The sequence below is a fragment of the Anomalospiza imberbis genome, chromosome 6 (assembly GCF_031753505.1).
Source record: "Anomalospiza imberbis isolate Cuckoo-Finch-1a 21T00152 chromosome 6, ASM3175350v1, whole genome shotgun sequence".
NCBI classification, from domain to species: Eukaryota; Metazoa; Chordata; class Aves; order Passeriformes; family Viduidae; genus Anomalospiza; species Anomalospiza imberbis.
Genome location: NC_089686.1, coordinates 8960358 through 8981125, shown reverse-complemented (window position 1 = coordinate 8981125; position 20768 = coordinate 8960358). Strand labels below are relative to the sequence as shown.

The window sequence follows — 20768 nt, the reverse complement described above, 5'->3', positions numbered from 1 at the left end:
CTGCCAGGCTGGATATGGGAATAATGCGACAAGGAGATTGCGGAGTAAAAACACTTGTTGTTTTCTTCTTGGTCGCTTAACTCTGGGACAAAGCCTTTGAGGAAGGAAAAGCAAATTTAAGGTTATAATTTAGTCCCAGGAACACTGAACATAGATATATAATTAGACAGGAAAAAAAAAAAATCAAGGCAGCCCTGTGTTTATTGCACTGGCTCCATCTCCTGTGCTCTTGGCACTGTGTGTTTCCAGCTGAGCTCTAGCCAGTTGACTGGGTAGTTAAATATCCTTCAGCAGCATAAACAGCTGAGGAAGCCCTGCTGCTCACTCACACACAGAGCCTTTGGTGGGTGCTCAGGCAAGTACATGGCTTTATATCTATTGCACTACTCCTCTTTGCTACCTGCTCTACACTCTGCTCTGCCTCACTGCAAAACTTTTGCAGGGCTGCTCTTCAGTGCTACAGGATTTATAGCAGCATTTCCCACAGGTTTTATGATCTGATTATTCTTAGGGTGCTTTCCCTGGATAGTTGTGGACTGTACTGCCTGCAGAAGCCTTTGCTTGAAGTGTCTCCGAGCAGTCACCTGCCCCTGGTAGCAGGGGAATTTTAGGAGGTGGGATGAGCAGTAAGCTGACCCCACCACTCAGCTCTGCTCATGTGTTTATGCGAGGGTGAGTCACTTTGCAACCTGGTGAGTCTGTTTCCCATTCAGACAGATGGAAAAATCAGTACAGAGGCATAACATATTCTTGGACACTTTGGCCAATACAGCAATCAGAAATAGATTCCTCAATATCCCTCACAATCCACCTCCTGGGACTGCTGCCTGCCTGTCTGCACCAGCTTTCTGTGCCTTGCTGTTCTGAGTCTCCCATCTCAGAGATCCTCATACCTCCACAACAAACCTCCACCTCTCCTGTGCTTCAGCAACCTCTCCTCCAACCATCTTTTTTCACTAGCTCAGTGGAGCATATTGCCTCCATTTTCTTTCTCTGCTTCTCCTGGGATTCCTCCTGTTAATTACTTCAGCTTCTGCAGCTCCCCATCCCCTCTCCCATGCCCACCACAACAGCCAAGGTACTGCCTGCTCCCCCATGGGTAGCTCAGTCAGTGATTTCCCCCAGCTATTCCTGCTTAGCAGAGAGTTTGTTTATTTCCCATTTTTTCTGTAGTTATGTGAACATTCACATCATGTACAGTGGTGGGTTTTTCAGTTTTTTTAAATTTAAAAAGTAGGAAAGAACTGGCAGGCAGTATGTGGTGTAATGCCAGAGCACTGGAGAAGCATAAAAGACAAGTTTTGATCTGTTTACTCTGATACTATTCCTCAGGCAGGGATCAATCACTTAAAATCAGAGACACTGTAAATAATTTACAGTAAATACAGCTAAAATCAAGTACAGTGATACCCTTTTATTTTATCCAAGATAGCGTTTAGTCAAATCCAAGTCAAATTTGTCCCAGATGTAACTCTAGTAACAGCAGTAAACATTGGACAGAGAGGAACTCAGTTCATTTGCTTTATCTTACCTTTTTTATGGAAACTGAAATACTGCTAATGCAAGCGAAAGTACAAGGGAGGGTACAAGCTCACAGCAATCCCCTCTCCATGGTCACCATGGCTGTCTGTGCTTTGTTTCATTCTATTTAGAAATTATTAAGCATATTGACCACAGGTCCGTGTTTTGAAATCAAGAATGCAAATAATCCATTTTTGTTACTGTATTAACCTTTTTTATTTAACCTGGTAATAAAACTACTCAGCTGTGTAGTGAAATCTCAATTAAAATTTGCCTCTCCAGGAGCCACAGAGTCAAATGCTCCAGCAGTTATGGAAGTTGGTTTCCCTGTAAAAGCTGTGCTGTGTTATCAGATTCTGTTATTCAGTACACAGATCCCTGCTTTCCAGCAAGCATCGTTTCAGGAGGTGCTCTGAAAGCTTTCGGGCTCTCCCAATGATTGCTTCGCTTTTCTTTCACAGCAATTACAGTCTCTTCATTTAATTTCAATGGAAACTTTAGTGTTTTAGACCTTGCCCATGTAGCTGAATGCTCATCTCTGGATCTTATTTCCAGTCCTCAGGAGGACCGGTTTTGATGACCTAGTCTGATTACAGCATCTTTGACAGCTTTAAAGGAATTTGCCCTGGGGAAGAAGACAGCTGCTGCCCTGATGAGGGATTTTTCTGAGCAGGCCTCCCAAGCCAGACATGTGAGTGTGAGATGCTGCCTACATTTTTCATCGTGACCAACAGGTATGTTTAAAAGAAGTTGTGTGTTCTAGGCTGCACAGGCCAGTGTGAAGAGAGCCTCTGTTGTTAAACTGCTTAACCTGTTCCTGTCAAAACACTGCAGCTTCTTGGCTTCTTTTCCCTTGTGTTCTATATTCAGCCTCTCTGAAAACTGTGGGCCAGATCTCTGTGCTGGTGTAAAGTGGCACTGCTCCTTCAGTTTATACAGACTGCAGGGTAGGAACAGTCTCTTTGCCAGCGTCTGCAGCTCTTGTACAGCTCTGGTCTTAAACAAGGCTGATGAAATTGAGCACATTATTTATGAACAATTGTAACCCTTATTAGGAGCTGCAACAAAATAACTCATCAGACTTTTTAGAACTGAATCAGTATAAAAGCAATGCGGTAATCGCTCTCCCTAGAGCTCTTTTTTTCATGAATGTTGAAAAGAAGATTATCAACATTTCAAATCCCAAACAACCCATTTTACCTGCGGAAAGGAGGTCTTATCTGCTTAACATGGTGTGGATCAGGAAAGTTCCATGTTCCCTTCCTAGTGACATACCAAAACTTGGGAATTAAACTCTGTTTCGCTCAAATAAAGTACCTAGAATGAATGGATAATGATTCAGATGAGTATGCTTTGCAACAAAAGATTTTGACAAGTATCTGAATTTACAAAGTTCTATATCTTCATCCTGGAGCAGCTACTTTATTTTGGGGGAACAAATAAAGTAAAGATTTCAGATAGAAATGCCAGAACTAACACTGCATGAGCTGGGGTAGTGCCAAGATTTAAGAGAAATCATCCCCAAGACTTCTTCAGCCTTGGTTTTGTAAAAGAGATAAGTAGATAGCTTGGAGTTCTGTGAGGTGTTTGCTACATGGAGCACTAACTTCTCCTCTCCAGTGCCAGCTCGCTTCCACCACATACTGCCCCAAAATCAAATTCTGAACTGACAAGTAAAGATGACAGCTACCAATGCCACCTGCTCTAAATTCTCCAAATTCTCTTTTTCCTCTTCTGTATTTTTTATTTATGTTTCATATTCCTGGGGGGAAAAAAAAAGCCACAAAAAAAAATCCAAAAAAACACTAGGAAGAAAAAAAAAGAGAAAGGAAGGAGTGTCATTTTGCTGCCTTGTAATTTGATTTGTGTTTGGTAAAGGCAAAGGAGCTGAAGGTTTCCTTTCTGAAATCACAATGGAGAGAACAGAAGAGAGCAAACCCACCAGCTTTGCTTAACCTGGCACTTACTCTAAATCTCTGACACTGATGCTGGCTCACACTGGATCCTCCTGAATGACATGACAGAGCGGTGGCTCCTGGAGCATCCCTTTTGATTTGGGCTGTCAAATATACCATTGAAGCAGCCCACACTATTTCCCAGTTCTGGCATTATCCACACAGCAAGTAACAAACCTTGCCAAAAGCAGGAGTATCAGGAAAATATGTTTCAGATCTACAGAGTAGATGTCCTGCCCCGTCACAAAGGCAGGAGAGAACTTCTGGGAAGGAGAAGAGGTGGTGTCACTTTTCCATCATCTTCACTTTAGGGCTGCAAAGAGCCTTTTGGCCCTGTATGCTCCAGAAAGAATCTAATATTTTCCCAGATTTCCAAACATAGGAAGAAAAGCTAACTATAGGAACACTCCAGTCTCAAAACTTCTCCCAGAAACACTTGCTGGAGCAGGTATAATGCACGAAAGAGAGAATTCAAGACACTGCACCAGCTCAGTGTACCCAAAAGTCTTTGTCAGGGAACAGCCATGTAATCAGAATCATGCTTCTCTCTTCAGACACTATTCTTTCAGCATCTCCACAGCTGTCCCATGAAGCTTCATTCCTTGACTTTGCATTTCTCTGCCTTTAAAAGAAAAGGCAAAGTAATTGTTTCATTGAGGAGACTGATTGAAAGGCTCATACATTTGAGATGATGAAAAATATACTGATGAAAACACTCCACATCAGAAAAAAAATGCATTTATTGAGGCAGAGATTATTCTGACCAGCATATTAATTTAAACCAAGAGGTTTCTTGGTCCTGGACCAAATTTCTGATAAGAATGAAGGAGAGAATGGAGGAGAAAGAGAGACAGCTGAGCTGTTAGAAGGCAGCTAATAAGAAGCTGCATGTTAGGGTCATTGCACTTGAAGGTTCTGATTCAAACCTGCCAGGGGTCAAAGCCAGACCTTGTTTTCCCACTCCACTCTCAAAGCACATCCTGCTCTCAGCTACCCCATTGTAAGACACAAATTGTCCTGGTGTGAGCAGGATCTTACAATCTCTCGCAGGAATGGCAAAGGATGCTCTGCTTTGGGATGAAAGCACAACTTAAATATTCAGTTTGCCTCTGCAAAACATAACTGGCTTTCAACCTGACTTATCTGTATAGCCTGATGCCAACAAGTATACTTTGATGTTCTGCCTGAATTTTCCCTTGCTTATTTTCTTTGCCTCAGCTTAAACTGAGATGAAATTGAATATAAGCTCCAGAAGCTCTCGGCCAGTTTTGAAAATTGTACCAATTACTTTTTGTTAAACCTATTTGTTTTCCTCTGAAATCACCAGTCTCCAGGGCTTGCAGAGGTGGAGGAGAGAGACTTACATACTAATTAGAAAAACAAATATCATCATTAATAGACTTAACATTAATGTAAAGCAGCTGCCACTGACAGAGGGATTTGCCACTTTCGTTTTATAATCTCTATCATCCAATATCATCATCCAAATGCTTTCCAATTCATGGGGTTTTTACTCATTTGGGTTTTTTTTACACTTCAATCTGCTCTTTTCTCCATTTTTCTGTTCTTGTTTCATGCCATTTATCTAATCTAATCCTTTTCCAAGGTGACACCACAAATGGAGTTCAAGTGCATTTTCATCAGTGCCCTCAAATCATGTTGTGTAGTTGTCTGTGTCTTGGTGCTTTGTGATTCCTTTGGCTGCTTCCCTTCCCATTGCTGTCAGCCCTGCTTGTTGCCCCTCTCAGGGCCAGTTTGGCATTAATGGCTGCCAGGTTTCTAAAATCCTTTTTAGGGGAGAGACAGTGGCTCACAGAAGTCAATTGGAGACTTTTGATAACCTGGGATTAAGACATGACCACTAATCCCCTCTGGAGGCTATATCCTGCAGTCATCCTAGCTGGATTTCTCCTCAGGTCAAAGCTCACCAAGGAATGTGGGCAGGAAGCCCCAATGAACACAACATCAAGCACAGGGTGATTACTGCTAAAATACAACTCCTGAAGATAATTCCACTTTCCCTATTTCTAAGGGGTTTTATTTGCGTGCCTTTTCTCTTTTATGCCAGCTCAGATGTCCTCCTGCTGGCAGGGGGCTTCTCCTAATTCATCTCATGGCTGATGGCAGCCCTGCCATCAACAGCAGCTCAAATGCTTTGGGCAGAAGTTACAGTTCCACTAGGTTTTTTTGTTCCTAAAATACAATGGGTGTGTAACAAAAGCTGACTCAGAATGACCTCACTCGCTCCAGCCCTGTCCATCTCCCACATCCCACATCAACAAGACTGGCTGATTTGGCATCAGTGAGCCAACAGCAGAAATTAGCACTTGGTTCCTTGGTAACTCTTATTCGATCAATACATGTTTTACATTTTAGGCCCCAGTGACAGGATGATCAGAACAAATTAGAAAATCTCAGGTGGAATAAACCTAATGGCTGTGGGACATTTCTAAAATAAAAATGCATGTTGAATCACAAATAATAGCTTGGCTGCAATCTCAGGAGTCTAATTATGAAATGGATGTGGAATCATTCTGTAATTATTTAGAAAGTTCATTTCAGCAGCCAGGAATTCTCTCTGTGTTTACTGTATATCATCCCAAGTCCTCTGTGGTTATTTGTAGCATCTACCCGGAAAGACACGTGAATAAGAGAGGCAATTTTAAGAAATGGATACTTTTATAAGTCAATGAACTCATGCCAGGAATAAATTGAGACCAAATTTCTCAACAGAGTTAAATCTCTTCCAGTCAGTCCAAATAGAGCAGAGCTTGCTCTGCCCTGCAGCAAGGATGTTCTCACCATAATGCAAAACCCTGCAACACTTCTGCTCAGTGCTTCTATCATTGCCTTAGGGAAGAGCCCATTTCAAAACCAGGAAAAGCCTGTGCACAATGTGGATTTTAAACTGGTGCCACAGCTCCAGGAACATGATCATCACTTTGAAGGACTTGCTACATGGTCCCCCTGTACTCAGCACTGGTGAGGCTGCACCTTGAATCCTATTTTCAGTTTTAGGCCACTCACTACAAGAAAGATATTGAGGTGCTGGAACAGGTCCAGAGAAGGACAATGGAGCTGAGGAAGGGTCTGGAGCACAAGACTTATCAGAAGCAGCTGAGGAAGCAGATACAGTTTTGACTGGAGAAAATTAGGCTCAGGGGAAACCCTCTCACTCCCTACAACTACCTGGAAAAAGATTGTAGATTCAGGGTGTTGGCCTCTTCTCCCGATTAACAAGAAATAGAACAAGAGGAAAAGGCCTCAGATTGCACCAGGGGAGGTTTAGATTGGATATAAAGAAAAGTTTCTTCACCAAAAGGGCTGTCAAGCACTGGAACAGACTGCCCAGGGAAGCCGTTAGGTCACAGTCCCTGGAGGTATTTAAAAGACATTCAGATGTGGCACCTGGGGACATGGTTTAGTGGTGACCTTGGCACTGCTGGGGTAACAGCTGGACTCACTGACCTTCAAGATCTTTTCCAACCAAAACAATTCTGACGTACTACACCTGCAAACAGGGCCGTGACTCTGCCTTCGGAAGTGAGTTCTGTTGTGATGGATCAGATGCCCACATGCAGTACCTCCACCCCAGTCCAGTTTTTACAAAGGTTAGCAATCCAGGCCCACAGGTCCTGGGTGAATGGCCCAGGTCTGCCCACCTGCACCAAAGGGGTACTGGAAAATCTGTGTGACCATGAAAACTCCCAGCACAGAGTAGTAAAAAATGAAGGGCAAAGAGGTCCCACTGGGAGAGTAATCCTGTGGGTCCTTCACGGAGCAGCACAGGGACTGTTGATGCTGCACTTTGCACTGACCACGACTGTACTTCCCTGGGGAAAAACCCACCTGGATACACAGCTCTCTGGCTATCACAGGAACTAACAGGATATACAGGAAGGAAAACTGATTGCTTTCATCCTGGCTGGTTACACACACTAAGTGGTACCAGATCATCTTCCCATTCAGTGCTCTGTTTCCATTATGCTTTGCTGTTGCTCTTTTTTTTTTTTTTTCACCAACTCCACGAAAAAGCCACATTTTGGATTGACCACCAGACAACAGATTAATCATGATCCTTCTGGATGTGGAATGGAAACATGCAGTCCAAAGAGCTGATTTTTGTCTTGAGGCTGAAATTTACACAGTGCTTTCTTTACTGCCAGGTTGAGTAGAAGAAATGGTGCTGTATGACATCTCATGGGTGTCCCATAACTTCCAGCAGTAAATCTGTTTCTCCAGAGGCAGAAAAAGGAAGAAGGCAACAGCCAATTACACTCTGTGGGGCAATTTGCTGTTTTATTTCCTGATGTACTCCCTGACTAGTGGAAAATCACTCTTGGCAAACACAAAACTTACCCTGCTTCCAAAAGGTGCATCTCTAAATTATTAATCAAGAGTACACAGAACCGCGAAAGGTGGAATACTGAACAAAGGCTCAATTGACACTCTGGAAGTTGAGGAAGATATGGAAGACTCCCCTCTAATTTATTTATTCCTTTTCTATTCTGTTATCCTGATCTGCTGCTTCCAGTTACCACTGCACCCCACACTGTATGGTATTACGTGATTTTGTTTTCAGATTGTTGGAGATAAAGTTACTTCATTATTAATATATATGCACTGTGCATATCCATAAATATTGAATATAGACGTGTGTGTGTGTGTAAAGCTACTGGAAGTGTTAATAGTTAAGATAAACGAAGTCCATTATTGCAATGAGTGACTATTTCTATGACCCTATTTGCAATAAAAGCAGATTCAATGATATGAGAAAATTGCTAGGTTTCAGAATAATTGAACCAGGCCAGACGAATCCCCACAAAGGCATCATTTACAAAGTACTTTGCTTGTCTAAAATATTTATTCCCACAAAAGGAAATGGAAAAAGAGTTCATATGGTTACACAGCTATCCTCTGAGTGTAAAATTGTTTTATCATGTTATGTTTATTTCCTAGACATCTTCCACTGAGGTATTGCAGAAAAAATACTAGCTGTGCAGTTAATTCCTTTGTGTGGACTGTTCATATTTATTCTCTGGGAAGTCAATCATGTTTTGTTTAGGCATGTTTTGTTTTTCTGCTGAGCAAACACTTATGCAAACATTTTCTTGTAAAAACTTATTTGCATATACAATGTGCACCATTCAATGTCAGTGCTACACAGAGAGTTGAAATGGTTTTGCTTTCTCTCCTATGTAGCATGGAAAGTAGTGGAGTTCTTGATAGAAATGTTGGTGTTGCTCTTTAAGACTGCATTATATTGTTCCTGTTTAAGGGCTACATCAGTAGTTATAGATAATTTTAGTTTGCCTTTTATTGAAAGCCTGGATTGATTTTTACTATTAAATGTTCACAGCAAAATGATTCCAAGCAATCTACAGACAAAGAATTACTCACAGCAATTATCCACTGAATAAATCTGAATAATGAATACATTGACAAAAGTCACTATGTGTTTGTGAACAATTAGCTGAAAGAAATAGAGGTGACACTCACAAGCAAAATAATTTATTTATGAATTATTTGTCCAGCTTTGTTTCTGACATACTTTGCATGAAATTAGATCAAAGCTTAGATGAAAAAATACTTTAAAAAGAAGGGCAGTATTAAAGGAAATTCTTACAGCTTCTAATGTAGAAATCATCCCACTCTTATTTATTACCAGTGATTTCAGAGGCTAGAGAAGTTATTTTCCGGGATTCTTTTACTTTAAGCATTGGGCTGTGTTTTATTCCCAACATATATCCAATTTTAGGCTGTTAAAGTACAATCAAAAGCACTTAGTACAAATGGAACTGTCCCTGTCATGAGATTTGAACTCCTGACATCTTTATCCACTGAAACTTGAGTGCCCAGGTAACTACTAATTATTCAAGCATTTACAGCCATTACTATCAATATAATTAGCACATCTTGAGATAAAAGTGAGAATGCCACCATGAAATTATCATCCCTGGCATTTAGATGGCAATCTTTGATGAAAACATTTATAAGCTGCCCAATTATTTTTCAATCAAATGGACAAAAAAAATTGTTTACATTTAAGGGGAATCTAGAACTGAAAAGAAATTATTTCTGGCATGAAAAATAATAACTGCTGTCTCCATATGTCCATTTCCTGAATACAACAAATCCCATCAACTTCTGCATTGGTGGTTTTTTGGTTGTTGTTTTTTTTTTTATAATTACCAAAATATCTTTTACCAAATACTTAGAAAACTGTAAAATCTTCCTTTGAACAAAGCCAGGTTCAATGAAAAAGACATGAACAAGGTTTTTCATTCAGATCTAAAAGTGCATTGCCCCACTATGCAGGAATAAGAAGCTCCACAAGACCTTCTTATGGATGACACTAATAAAAATAAATGAGACAATTCCCATGGACAAAGTCAAAGCTAGATGAGGACTAGAGTCTGAGTTCCCTAATCCCACCTTCATCAGTTTTGCTGGCCAAAGCAGGCAGGTAAATTCCTTTTACACGAATTAATAGTAAGTGATTATCACAACAGGAGGAAGGAGGAGCCAGAGAAGCCAGGGACCATGGTTTGACAGGTTTTGTCACCTTTCTGTCTAGGATCTACTATGAACAAAAATTTAAAGACTGTCTTTTCCCCACCAAAAGCCACCCTAGATTTCCTGAAATAACCTCTGTGGAACACTTGCAGGACACAGCAGAGAGGGGATTTTGGAAGCATTTCACAAGGCCTGCAGCTGTGAGCTGGTTTCAGCATGAGGAAAAGCCCTCCATCACCCCAATGCACAGGAAAGAGAAGGTAAGGTAACTCTCTTCAGGGGGCTTTCAGGTGTGGTACCTTCAGTGGAGAGCTCTAGACCAGCAAAATCTATTCCTCTCCACATGGATGCTGATGTCTCTAAGGGCAGGCAAGTAGTGAAGCCCACAGAGCAGCTGTGCCCTCTGGTTCCCAGTGCCTGTATGAGCATCTTGCCACCCTCTCTGCAATGCAGAACAAGGGCCAGCCTGAACATGACATGGAAATATCCATCCAACCACCTGCAATAAAACCAAACCACGTACACTCCACATGGCACTGCAAATAAATAGCTCCAGGAAAAGAAAAAAGCTTGTGCTTGCAGGGACAACAAACCAAACAAACCAGTATATTTCAGCAATCATGGCAGGTATTTCTAACTAGAAATTGTATCTTTGATGATGCCCAGCCTTCAGTATATGACAAGGGGCTGTTAAAGTCTCTTGAACAGTAAATCACCTGTCTTTCTATCAATAATCTTATTATGATATGAGTAGAAATGTCAAATGTTTAAATCCCATTTTATTACTATAATAATGGATTTAATTTGTAAAACATATAAAGTGAGGCCATAACTGTTCTGGAGGGAAATATCTGTTATCCCATTATATTTATATAATTTGCTGATGACTTTACCCACATATCTTGAATGGAAGAAGCATTAAAAGCAATCCCCCTTGCAAGATTTTTGTGACTGGGAATGGATTCTGGAAAAGAAACCAACATGATCACAGAAATGCAGCAACTGCTGTTAAAAAAAAAAACACCCCCAACTTCACATTCACGCAGAACAAATACGTAGGTGTTTATCTGTGACCTGCTCCATTCAGGCCCTGTTCTGCTGCCAGAACAGCCCTGCTTCCAGCTGCACAGCCAGTATTATCACTGGGTGCTATTTTTGGCTCCTGAGTACATCTCATCCTTCCCACGCCAGCCCTGGTACGAAGGGCACAAAATCTTCTTTCCACTCTTTGTCCTCCGCTGCCGGCTCCGTCCCTGCTGCTCAGGGGTCTCCGGACACTTTTCCCTGGTCCTTCTCATTTTCTGGGCAAGAGGCTTTCCATCCCAGCTTCATGTGGGAGGCTTCATGTTGGCATCCAGAGTACATGTCCCAAATATGTCCAGCCTCACTTTCTGATCCTAGTGCCAAAGAGCTGCAGGTAAGTAATCTTCTCATGGGTGATGAAGTCCCTGTGTCCAGTGCCTGGAGCTTGTTACAAATGGGTTGTTTTTAGGGTCATACAATTTCCCAGCTCTCACTTTGGTAGGTGTCCAGCTCTTGTCACAGTATGTTAACACCAGATTTCTGTCTGAGGGGACAGTGCTTTGTTCGTTCTGACACTGTGGAGCTTTGATTTCTGTAAGTTAATAAAGTCTAGTAAATATCATTAAATCACTTCCTTTTTAAGGTCTTCCTTGGCTAGGTGTTATCCAACTAAGCAGTTTAATGCTTTTCTCTTCTGATGTGATGTCACTGCTAAGTGTTTGGAAAAGCTCATATGGGCAACAGCTGCTCTTGGAGTTATAAATCTCTTCAAAGATAAGGTTCAGTTTCCTTGGTTGTGCCACAGGAGAGGCCCTTATAGCTATAACCACCCCTAGCCTGATCTAGGCTGTGTCTCCCTAAACCTGTTTCATTTTACACAGAATAATCAAATATTCATTATGTGAGTAAGTGTGTGTGTGGCTGTAGCAGAGGGATTGGGGTATTCACCTGGTAGATTAGAGACCCTGTTCCCACTGACCTCTCCAATGAATATTTAAGTATTACATATTAAGTATTCATTGGAGCAAGGATAGGAGCAGACTTCTGCCACCCCCAAGGGAGCGCCCAAACACGAGGCTGTAAAGTCATTCTTTCTTTCTTTCTTTAGCTCAATGAATATTTAATTATTCAAGGCCAAACAAGACAGCTCCAGTGGCAGAGACTGAGATTCCCTGCTCCGGTGTGTGCACCATAACCCTGATGATGAGAGCGTGTATATAAGACGTAACTTTGTATTTCTTTGGATTCAGAAAGAAGTGAAATCCAGGTTTTCCATAACCTGAATGGGGCTTCCAGCTTCTTAGCTGATGAATGAAAAACACACAGAGCTCAAACACACACTGTCCCCAGTCATGAGACAGAGGTGCTATGACCCCAGGATCAGAGAAAGCATCCTTATCACTGCTGAGATTGGTTTTATGAATCTCTCAGGAGAAGGGATCAAAGCTGAAGACACTCCTCACCCCACAGCAGTTCTTGCTGGCTATGTAATATGTCTTTTGAGCTTATCCTGAATGTGATGTGCAAGAAAACCTATTTATCCCCTTTACTCTGGGCTCTGACACCCCCACATTGCACTCAATTGGACCTAATCCTGTTTCTGCAGTCCAGGGAGTGGGTGTGTGAAATGGTGAGCATGGGGAAAGCATGGGGAAAGCATCCAATGAGAAAAGTCAAGGCAATGGCATTTGGGTCCAAAAAAGGACAAAAGTAGATAATTGAGGAGTAGAAAGATTAAAGCAAGGAGAAAAATTGAAGTAAGGAGCACACAATCACTGAGTGGGGGAACAACAAAAAAGGGTGGGGGGGAAGGGAGCAGAGAGAAATCCAGAAGAAATAATAACCTTTATCTAGCAGAGGAACAGAGGGCAGAGATGGAAAAAGCTAGAGAAGATTACTTCAGTCTTAAAAATAAAACGTTAAGAATCTCTACCCCTCACTTTGAAAAGCAGAAAAATTACCATCTGCTCTCTGCTGCCAGAGGACAGTGTGTGTCTGAATCAAGGTTCTTTGGATTACTTTGGGCAGTTGGCTGTGGGAACATTCCCATGCAGAACAGTGAGTTATTACTGCTATTGCAGCTCTGTTTCTTGTAATTTCAAAGAATCCACAGCATTATGATTCTGTTGTCGAAGACTAAATGTGGTTTCCAAGTAAAAACCAGAGGAACAGCATAATTGTCATATTGAAATGCAAATAAATAACCTTCTTGTACCCATCAGGAGTGTCCAAACCCAAGTCAGCTGCACAGTCCCAGTTTTTGAAATGGTAATGCTGCATTCTGAATGGAACTGCTTAGCTCAGAACATTTCAAAGGTGCTCCAAATTATATGGTTCATATATTTCATATCACATTTATGTTCTTCTAAGAACAGCCCAGGGCTGTTGAGCAGCCACCGTCAGCAAATATTTGTTACAATTTAGAGAAATCCTTTCTGAACATTTTGCTGTCCATTGCTCTACCTATCCTTTTCCCTCAGAATGCACCTTTAGAGTACTGCAGATCTGTGGCAATGTAGGAATATCCCTTTTGTTTGGCTGTAAATATTACAGTGGTCTGGCTACGTCCAAGCAGACGTGTTACGACGTGTTACATGTCATGTCCTTTGAGGGACACATCCACCAAAGATCAAAAGTTCACCCAGATACTTCACCCTGTTTGAATGGTCACGTGTTTTGTGTTTTGATCAACTCTTTAGACAGAAGACAGCAGCTATCCTCCTTCCATACTGAGGAAAAGGCCACCTGTGGACCAAGCTGTGGGGGAAAAGCGGAGAGCAGAGAGAAGGGTTCGATTTCGTGAGCCAGAAGAAGTCATTGAACACGGTATGCCCAAGTTATCAGGAATTTTGGCATGACCTTTCTAGCTTTTAACATCCACTCTGTCTGTCCACATCAGCTTCCCCCTCAGATAATGTGTGATTTTCAGCTCAGCACGGAGCAGAGGGTGGATGATTTTTGCTCTGTGCTCTGCAGAGTTGCATCTGGTCCATTTCCCTGCCTGCCCTGAGATGGACAGGCTCCTGCCTCACCCTCAGTTGCTGTCGCAGTGATTCCTGAGCCAGCCTCCACAGGGGTCATTGTACACCATGGGCCTGGCTGGGCCCCAGGGCTTCCCCAGAGCAATGTTTGCACTCAGACCACATTTAAACATAATTATGTCACTGTGGGTAACTAGGATGCCACAGAATACAACAGCAGAGGTCTGAGCCTAGCAGCCAGGATGTAATAACTTCTGCCAACAAAGGCACCCAAGGACTGACACAGCTAACAAAACCTCTGACCTTTTCATTCATGAGCCAAAATATTGCTAGGTCAACTGGGAGTGACCTTCAGCAGAGGTCTGGCACGAGGATCCAATTTGCACTTCTGTATGGGCTGTATGCCACACCAAATAATAACTGGTATTACCTTCTGACTTTCCCAAACCCATCCAACCAAGAAAATTGTATTTATTGGTAGAGAACTAAAATTATATGGGTTTGATATGTCAGTTGGTCAAAACACAGGTGGCAGAATGGTAAAATTTCTATGTCAGCCACCTGTTTGGACTGCTACAGCTCCTGAAAATAAGGCTTGGCATCTGCTGTGTCTATAAACAGAACTCTCATCTGTTTGGCAATACATTGTTTGGGATGCCTCCTGATGCATGAAGGGGAAGCTGTTTCTTGATAAGCTTGTTGACATGGCCTGGGCTTTCCCACCAAAACTGAACTCCTGGAAAGACTCAGTGAGTTGGACTTAAATTCCTCAAAGCTCATCTGACTGCTCAAGAGCAAGATTCTGATGGAAATTAATAATTCCCTCAGCTCTCTTCCAAAGTCCATGCCCCACATCAGCACAGGGAATCCTGCAGTCAGTCCAGTCCAGGGGAGCAGGTTGGTCACCCACTGGCTCTGACTTCAGCAAAACCATGCTGGAACTCATGCAGGGAGCTGCAAGCATGGAGAAGACTCTGACTCTTTTTCATGGAGACATCAGGAATGTTCCAACCCATAATTAGTATTCGGTGTTGCAAACCGTCTGTGATTTAGATTATTTGCTGTTTGTCCCACAATATTACTCACATTAAGGCTGGTAAAATGAAGGTTTCTGGCACCACTGAAATTTTTCCATTTCCAATCCAGGATTTTTCATCCTGGATTTTGTCTAGGTCCTGGCTGCCAAGCAGACTCATTTCCAGGATATTGCTGAAATGAAAGTTAGTCTGACAGTGCTTTCTTAACTTTCATTCTTTCAGCCTGCTGGTCTAAATCCTTTCCTTTCTAGGAAATATGTGGAATAGGGAGGGGTTTTAGCAGAGCTGTTTCCTGATATCCCTGCAACAGCAGCAATCCTGCCTCTGAATTCTGGCACACAATACTTTTTCCTCATTTTCCTGAAGTGCACCTGCATCTGCATGTTTGCATGGATTGAGTAGGTCCTCATCCAGAGCCAAAAGTGGTGTAAGAGGTTGCCCAGCATCTCCAAGGTGACAGGCAATTTCAGAGGCACTGCTTGGTTCTGGCTTTTTTTGTTCACCTGCTGCCAAGAGACATTTCCAGGCAAGTAAGAACATTTTCTTTTTGTTTTCTAGTAATTTCCTGCTGTGACTACGTAGTGGGTAAGTAGAATTTTTCACATTATAACTGTGAGCCATCCATAGCATTAACCTGAATTTGCTTTTGCAGCTGGTGGGATGCACTGTGCAAATACACCTTCCATATACACAGCAGTTTGTGATGTCAGTGGTTGTTGCTTTTTCTTCTCAGCATAAGCAGCACAAGGTGCTGATGAGGTCTGGTGCAATTTTAAACAAGACATCTAGTAAGACAAATAGTGGAAACAAAAATTAAATCCCTGAAGCTATTTTTAATTTAAATATAATGAATATATTTTATGGCATTAGAATAGGTACAGGTTTCTCACTAAGATATGCAAGGAAAGCACCCCAAGCTAAACAATAGTTCTCCCTGCTGAGTTTTGTATGAGGGGAAGAGACAATTCATTTACATGCTGACAGCAGGGTAGAAATAAAAAAATTTTTTGTTGTTGTTGTTGTTTTTGTTTGAGGCCTGGCAGCCTCACAGACCCCCAAGAAAATGAGTGTATCTAGATATTCTGATGATGGTGATCGTTTCTGGAGGGCCTGGGCAACATGCAGCCCCTGCTGTAGGCAGTGCAGTGAAGGGGAGAGGGGTACCTATACACAGGTGTATATACACACACAGAGCTGCAGTTTTGGGAGGCCAAAAAGCCTCTCAGGCAGGTGTCCCCATATCCCTCAGCTATTGCTCTTGTCCAGGAAGAGGGGCTGTATGCTCATGACAATGGAACCATCATCTAGGGCTGTTATTGGGCTAGAAACAGGGTACTACAGCCAGAAAAGGGCTCGGTGGAAAAGCAAAGGTCAAATATTCTTCAGGGCATGGTGGAAATGTGTTCCCAAGGCAGGAACTGAGACAAAATCTCCTGTATTCAGGTCTAGTGCTTTTCTCAGATGAGTTGCCATGAGACTGGGCACAGGTCTGTGCTCTTCCAACAAGCAATTTAACTAATAAATTTAAGCATTAAATTTCTAATTGTAATCTAGAAAAGCAAATTTGATGTTCAACACCTAAATGTAGTGATGGGCTGAAGCTGTTGTGAGCACAGCTCACCACAATTCTGCAGGTGGAATTACTCTTCTGCGTTATTTTTTTCTGTTCATGGATAGAACATATTTCATAACTGAGAGGATATAAGGAAAGCCCATTTTTACATTTGAGATCACCCAGAAATTTCACATGGAAAATAGCTTTTTAAAAGTTGGAACAGGTTACAAGCACTTCATATGATATGGCTGATGTGAAAAGCTGTTCAGCTTCCACAGGAAGGTTTCCCTGCTCCTGTGTGTGCTCATCAGCCGAGCACCACGTTGGAAAAGACAAGTGGGGCACCCAGTCAGGATCTGTAGCCTGTGGTGTGGGAAATCTCACAAGAGAAACACCAACTCCCAACTCCCAAATCTCTGCAAAACCAGAAAGTGGTGAGCAGTTCCCTGGCTAAACATATCAACCCTTCATAGAATAATGACAAATAAACAAATTTATAAAATCTGAAGTCTGCACATGGATTATTTGAAAACAGAAAGAAGGGCTAAATTCAAATGAATAAATTACTTGCTGCAAATAATTCACTCAGATCTATTATGGGACATTGATTTGGTTTCTGGTTAGCTATAAAATGACTGCCTATTAACATTTTACCTTTTCCCCATACACTTTTTGATACATTATTATGTGTTTCTGGCTTGGTTTTATGACTTTTACCTTCCTCTCTGTACATCTGTATGACAGTTTAATTGACTGGTGTGTATTCCAGGGCTCGGAGTAGAAGCTAATTTAAATATGTTGCAGCTAATGTTGGCCCTTTACCCATAATAATACACTCCACATTTTTATCTCCTTATTGATTATGTGCATATGGCAGGAAAATAGCTGCACACTATGGGTTTTATTCAGGCATGAATTTGGCTTTATACTGCATGTTTAATACTCTAAGTGCTTTATGAAATAGTGCCGACTGTGCAATGGCCATGCAGTCAGACAGAGCAGCCAGATCTGAATCAAACTGGATCCCCAAGGGCCAGGGATGGATACACACAGGCAAGGACTGGGACACAGCTGTCAGCAAGCTGAATGCAGCCCTCTGATTTCCACGTGTGCTGTTCCCGACCTGCGACACTTTAAACTTGTTTGAAAAAGATTTTGAAGGCAAGAAAAATCTTTACAGTATCCTCTTGCCGAAGAGCAAGTGCAGAGGATGTTCTGGTGTAATTAGCACACATAGCACTCTGAGAGTGGTTCAAACTGCCAGAGCTTTCTGAGCATGCCTCTTGGTTAATGGAGCCATGTTTGGGTTCTTCCCATAATTAGCAGGAGCTCCAAACAAGCTGACTTACCAGGGAAAAGGACAGAAATCTATAGCTTCTCTCTTTTATGGGGCATTTGTGAACATTAAATAATTAGACCAAGTAGCTTCAGATTCTCCTAGCATTCAACTTAACATTTAGGGTAAAGGTATAAAAAATAATTGCTGTAGGGGAAGTTGAGATCATGCATTAGCTATGCTAATCCTGTTCTTATTGTATATAATTAAACTCTTTCAATGCTCCATTAGATGATATCTTTTATACTCACCACCTTCCATCAGATGTGACTCACTATCATTTAACTGATCCCTACAGAAGTGCTCGCCACCAGAGCCCTCTGTACCCTGCTGCTGCCAGAAAACTGGGACAAAGGCGTCAGCAGGGGATCAAATTTGGGAAGCATTTAAGATGGCACTAAAATAATGCTGCTTTCTTTTTTTCTTCTCGTCACCGTTCAGCAGATGACAGGACATCATCTGGATTGCCTGTGCTCCTGTGGCTCTTGTTTTGTGCAGTGCTGATCCTTGCTGTGAGTCTCTACTACAGCAGCATGAAGCAAGATGTCACAGTCCTGGAGGAATTTCAATCCCGACTTGTCATCTTCTTTCTTCATATAAAACACATTGCTCAGAGGTGCTGGACTTGGTTTCTGAGGCAGTAGCAGTGTCCTCCAGCCTGACACTGCTAAGAAACACCAGTGCAAAGCTCCCAGCCTACAGCAGCCACATGCAAAGAACACATGAGCATCAACCTCAAAGAGCAAGAAAATCACCCCTGCTGTGCACCATCCAGCAAACACTTGTTCTCCTTTTCCCTTCTTTGTTTTTCTTTGTTTCTCATCAATGAACATTCGTACTAATGCCATGAGGTCCTACCAAACTCATGCTCCATCACCCTGAACAGCAAAGAAGTATCTAGATTTGATTACCCAGAATTTATAAGCTGCTGATATGACGAGCAAAAGCAGAGAGAAAAATACATTGATCTGTGCAGGCAGCAGCAAACTTGGAAGAAAAATCTTGTGAGTCTCGGGTCAAGGTTTTAGATACCAAACCATCTTTCTCCTCAAGTCTCCTAAGATTTATTCTGCAAAGGTTAAAATAAAGTTCAGCTATTGCACAGACACTGCTCTGGTGGCCAAATGCTTGGCAAGCTGCTATATTTATACACCTGAAATGATTATTAGTAAAATCCCAGCGAATGTCTTTCTTGTTTCCTTTCACACATTTCTTTCACCCATGGGCAAAAGCTGGTTCTTAATGCTTCACTTGACTCCCAGGTGTGGAAAAGAACATGGAAACTCATTTAAACAGAAAATAGTTTATTTGCCTAACATAATAAATAGCATCATTGAAACCCAGGTTAATCATCAAAACAGCAGTTTAATCATCTGGCTTTGATTCAGTCCATAAACCCCACAGGCTGACATGTAAGATTTATGATAGTGTTTGTATTCAGTCAGGGGCTATGCCTGAGTATTCCAAGCCTTATATCATGATAATATGGACTGCTTATGAAGGTGTTGGATGCATAGTTCCTTTATCATTGTCCCACCATACTATGCATTTCTCTGAAAGGAATCCTTTTAACGGAGATCATGTGAAACGATGCTCTGGGTTTCTGAGAGGAGAACAAATGACTGCAAGTTCATGAGCTTTAAAGAATCAGCACAACCAGCTTTTTAGATCTTAGAATCTGCTCAGTTAGCACTTGATATGTGCTTGGGATTATTTTGTATGGTAAGATTGACATCAGAACCTGTAAGTAAAAGAAAAAGGGGGGAAAAGAGGGGGAAAAAACACTGCAGAGAAGATGAAGAGATGTCTGCAAGACCTTGGTTTATATTCCTCCTGTCATTACAACCACCAAAAAGAAAAAATGGTGCTTTATTTTTAGCTATTTTCTTAAAGAGGGCCATACATCTGCCCCAGCAACCTTCTTCCAAGCAGCCCAAGAACTTTAACGAGGAGAGGATAAACAGGAACACAACGTGCAATCTTCTCTCAGGAGAAGAGGAGGCAGCAGCTTGATTGAGAACAAGTCAGAAAAATTGCAGCCCAAGACAGAAAGAAGTGCCTTCAGTGGCTCCTCTCCTGCCTCTCCTAAGCTGTGAAAGCCACAGGCAGGCACTGGACACGAGCTAGCCTGGGAAGCAGAGGGTGCAGCAGGAGCAGGGTTTGGCTCAGGGGGCTGTGTGCAGATCACTCAGGCACCCCAGCTCAGAGGGTGAGTCCCACCACTGCTTCCCTCCCTTCTCCCCTGTCTCAGCCCTGCTGTTTAGGTAATAAAGAAGAAAGGTTTTAAACCTGTGTGCTGGTGAATCTCTGGGGAAAAGGTTTAGATTGGTACCTGCATGGGGCAAGGGGGTAATTTCAACTTCTGTTTGCATTTTTTGAATGTTTGTGATCTTTTTAATGTCCAGGTTGAAACTGTTTTGCAAATCAGTGGTGTTTCTTTTTGGTCTCTGGGCTGACTCTTCTTAGGACTGTGAGGGAAAATGTGGAGGTGGTGTGAAGACCAGATATGTGCTCAGCTTCCTGCACAGCTCCCAGGGGATGGACAGAGGACCACCTTTACACTGAGCCTGCTATAAAAGGAAAACATCCACATTCCTCTTCTTGGGGCACAATTTATTGGTGTGAGTGAGAACTGCTATCACATCTGGGCTGTTAGGGATATTCAGCAGAGGAACAGCTATTTTTGGCCTTTGTGTTGGCTGTGTTTGGGACTGTTTTGGGCATGGGAAAAGGCAGCACTCGAGTTACCTTGAGACCACTGCTGAGGTCTCACCATGGATTTACAAGGTCTCCTGGGTCAGAATTGTTTACTGTGGTCAGTCAGATACTTGGCAGGCAGCAGAA

At 42.2% G+C, this 20768-nt stretch overlaps 1 protein-coding gene across 5 annotated transcripts; it reads left to right on the top strand.

Moving 5' to 3' along the window:
* Positions 1–203: 203 nt before the first annotated feature.
* On the top strand, positions 204–20212 carry C6H14orf180 (chromosome 6 C14orf180 homolog). 5 transcript variants are annotated; one of them, XM_068192275.1, is made up of 7 exons: positions 204–355; positions 2130–2255; positions 9235–9335; positions 10145–10252; positions 13715–13841; positions 15592–15618; positions 18366–20212. In XM_068192275.1, exons 4-7 carry the CDS (start codon positions 10235–10237, stop codon positions 18566–18568), a joined length of 375 nt encoding a protein of 124 aa, XP_068048376.1. In that variant the 5' UTR covers positions 204–355; positions 2130–2255; positions 9235–9335; positions 10145–10234; the 3' UTR covers positions 18569–20212. The 5 variants fall into 5 exon arrangements, with proteins under 5 accessions (XP_068048376.1, XP_068048374.1, XP_068048375.1 ...); XM_068192273.1 differs by lacking the exon at positions 9235–9335; XM_068192274.1 differs by lacking the exons at positions 204–355; positions 9235–9335 and having other exon boundaries at positions 2055–2255.
* Positions 20213–20768: the final 556 nt, after the last annotated feature.

What these genes read in the sequence shown, in the direction of transcription:
- C6H14orf180 (XM_068192271.1), top strand. Translation starts at nt 11,323, where the DNA reads ATGTGGGAGGCTTCATGTTGGCATCCAGAGTACATGTCCCAAATATGT. An exon ending in AGAAGAAGTCATTGAACACG is followed by an intron (nt 13,842 to 15,591) that starts GTATGCCCAAGT and finishes TTTGTTTTCTAG; the next exon opens with TAATTTCCTGCTGTGACTAC. An exon ending in CTGCTGTGACTACGTAGTGG is followed by an intron (nt 15,619 to 18,365) that starts GTAAGTAGAATT and finishes GTCACCGTTCAG; the next exon opens with CAGATGACAGGACATCATCT.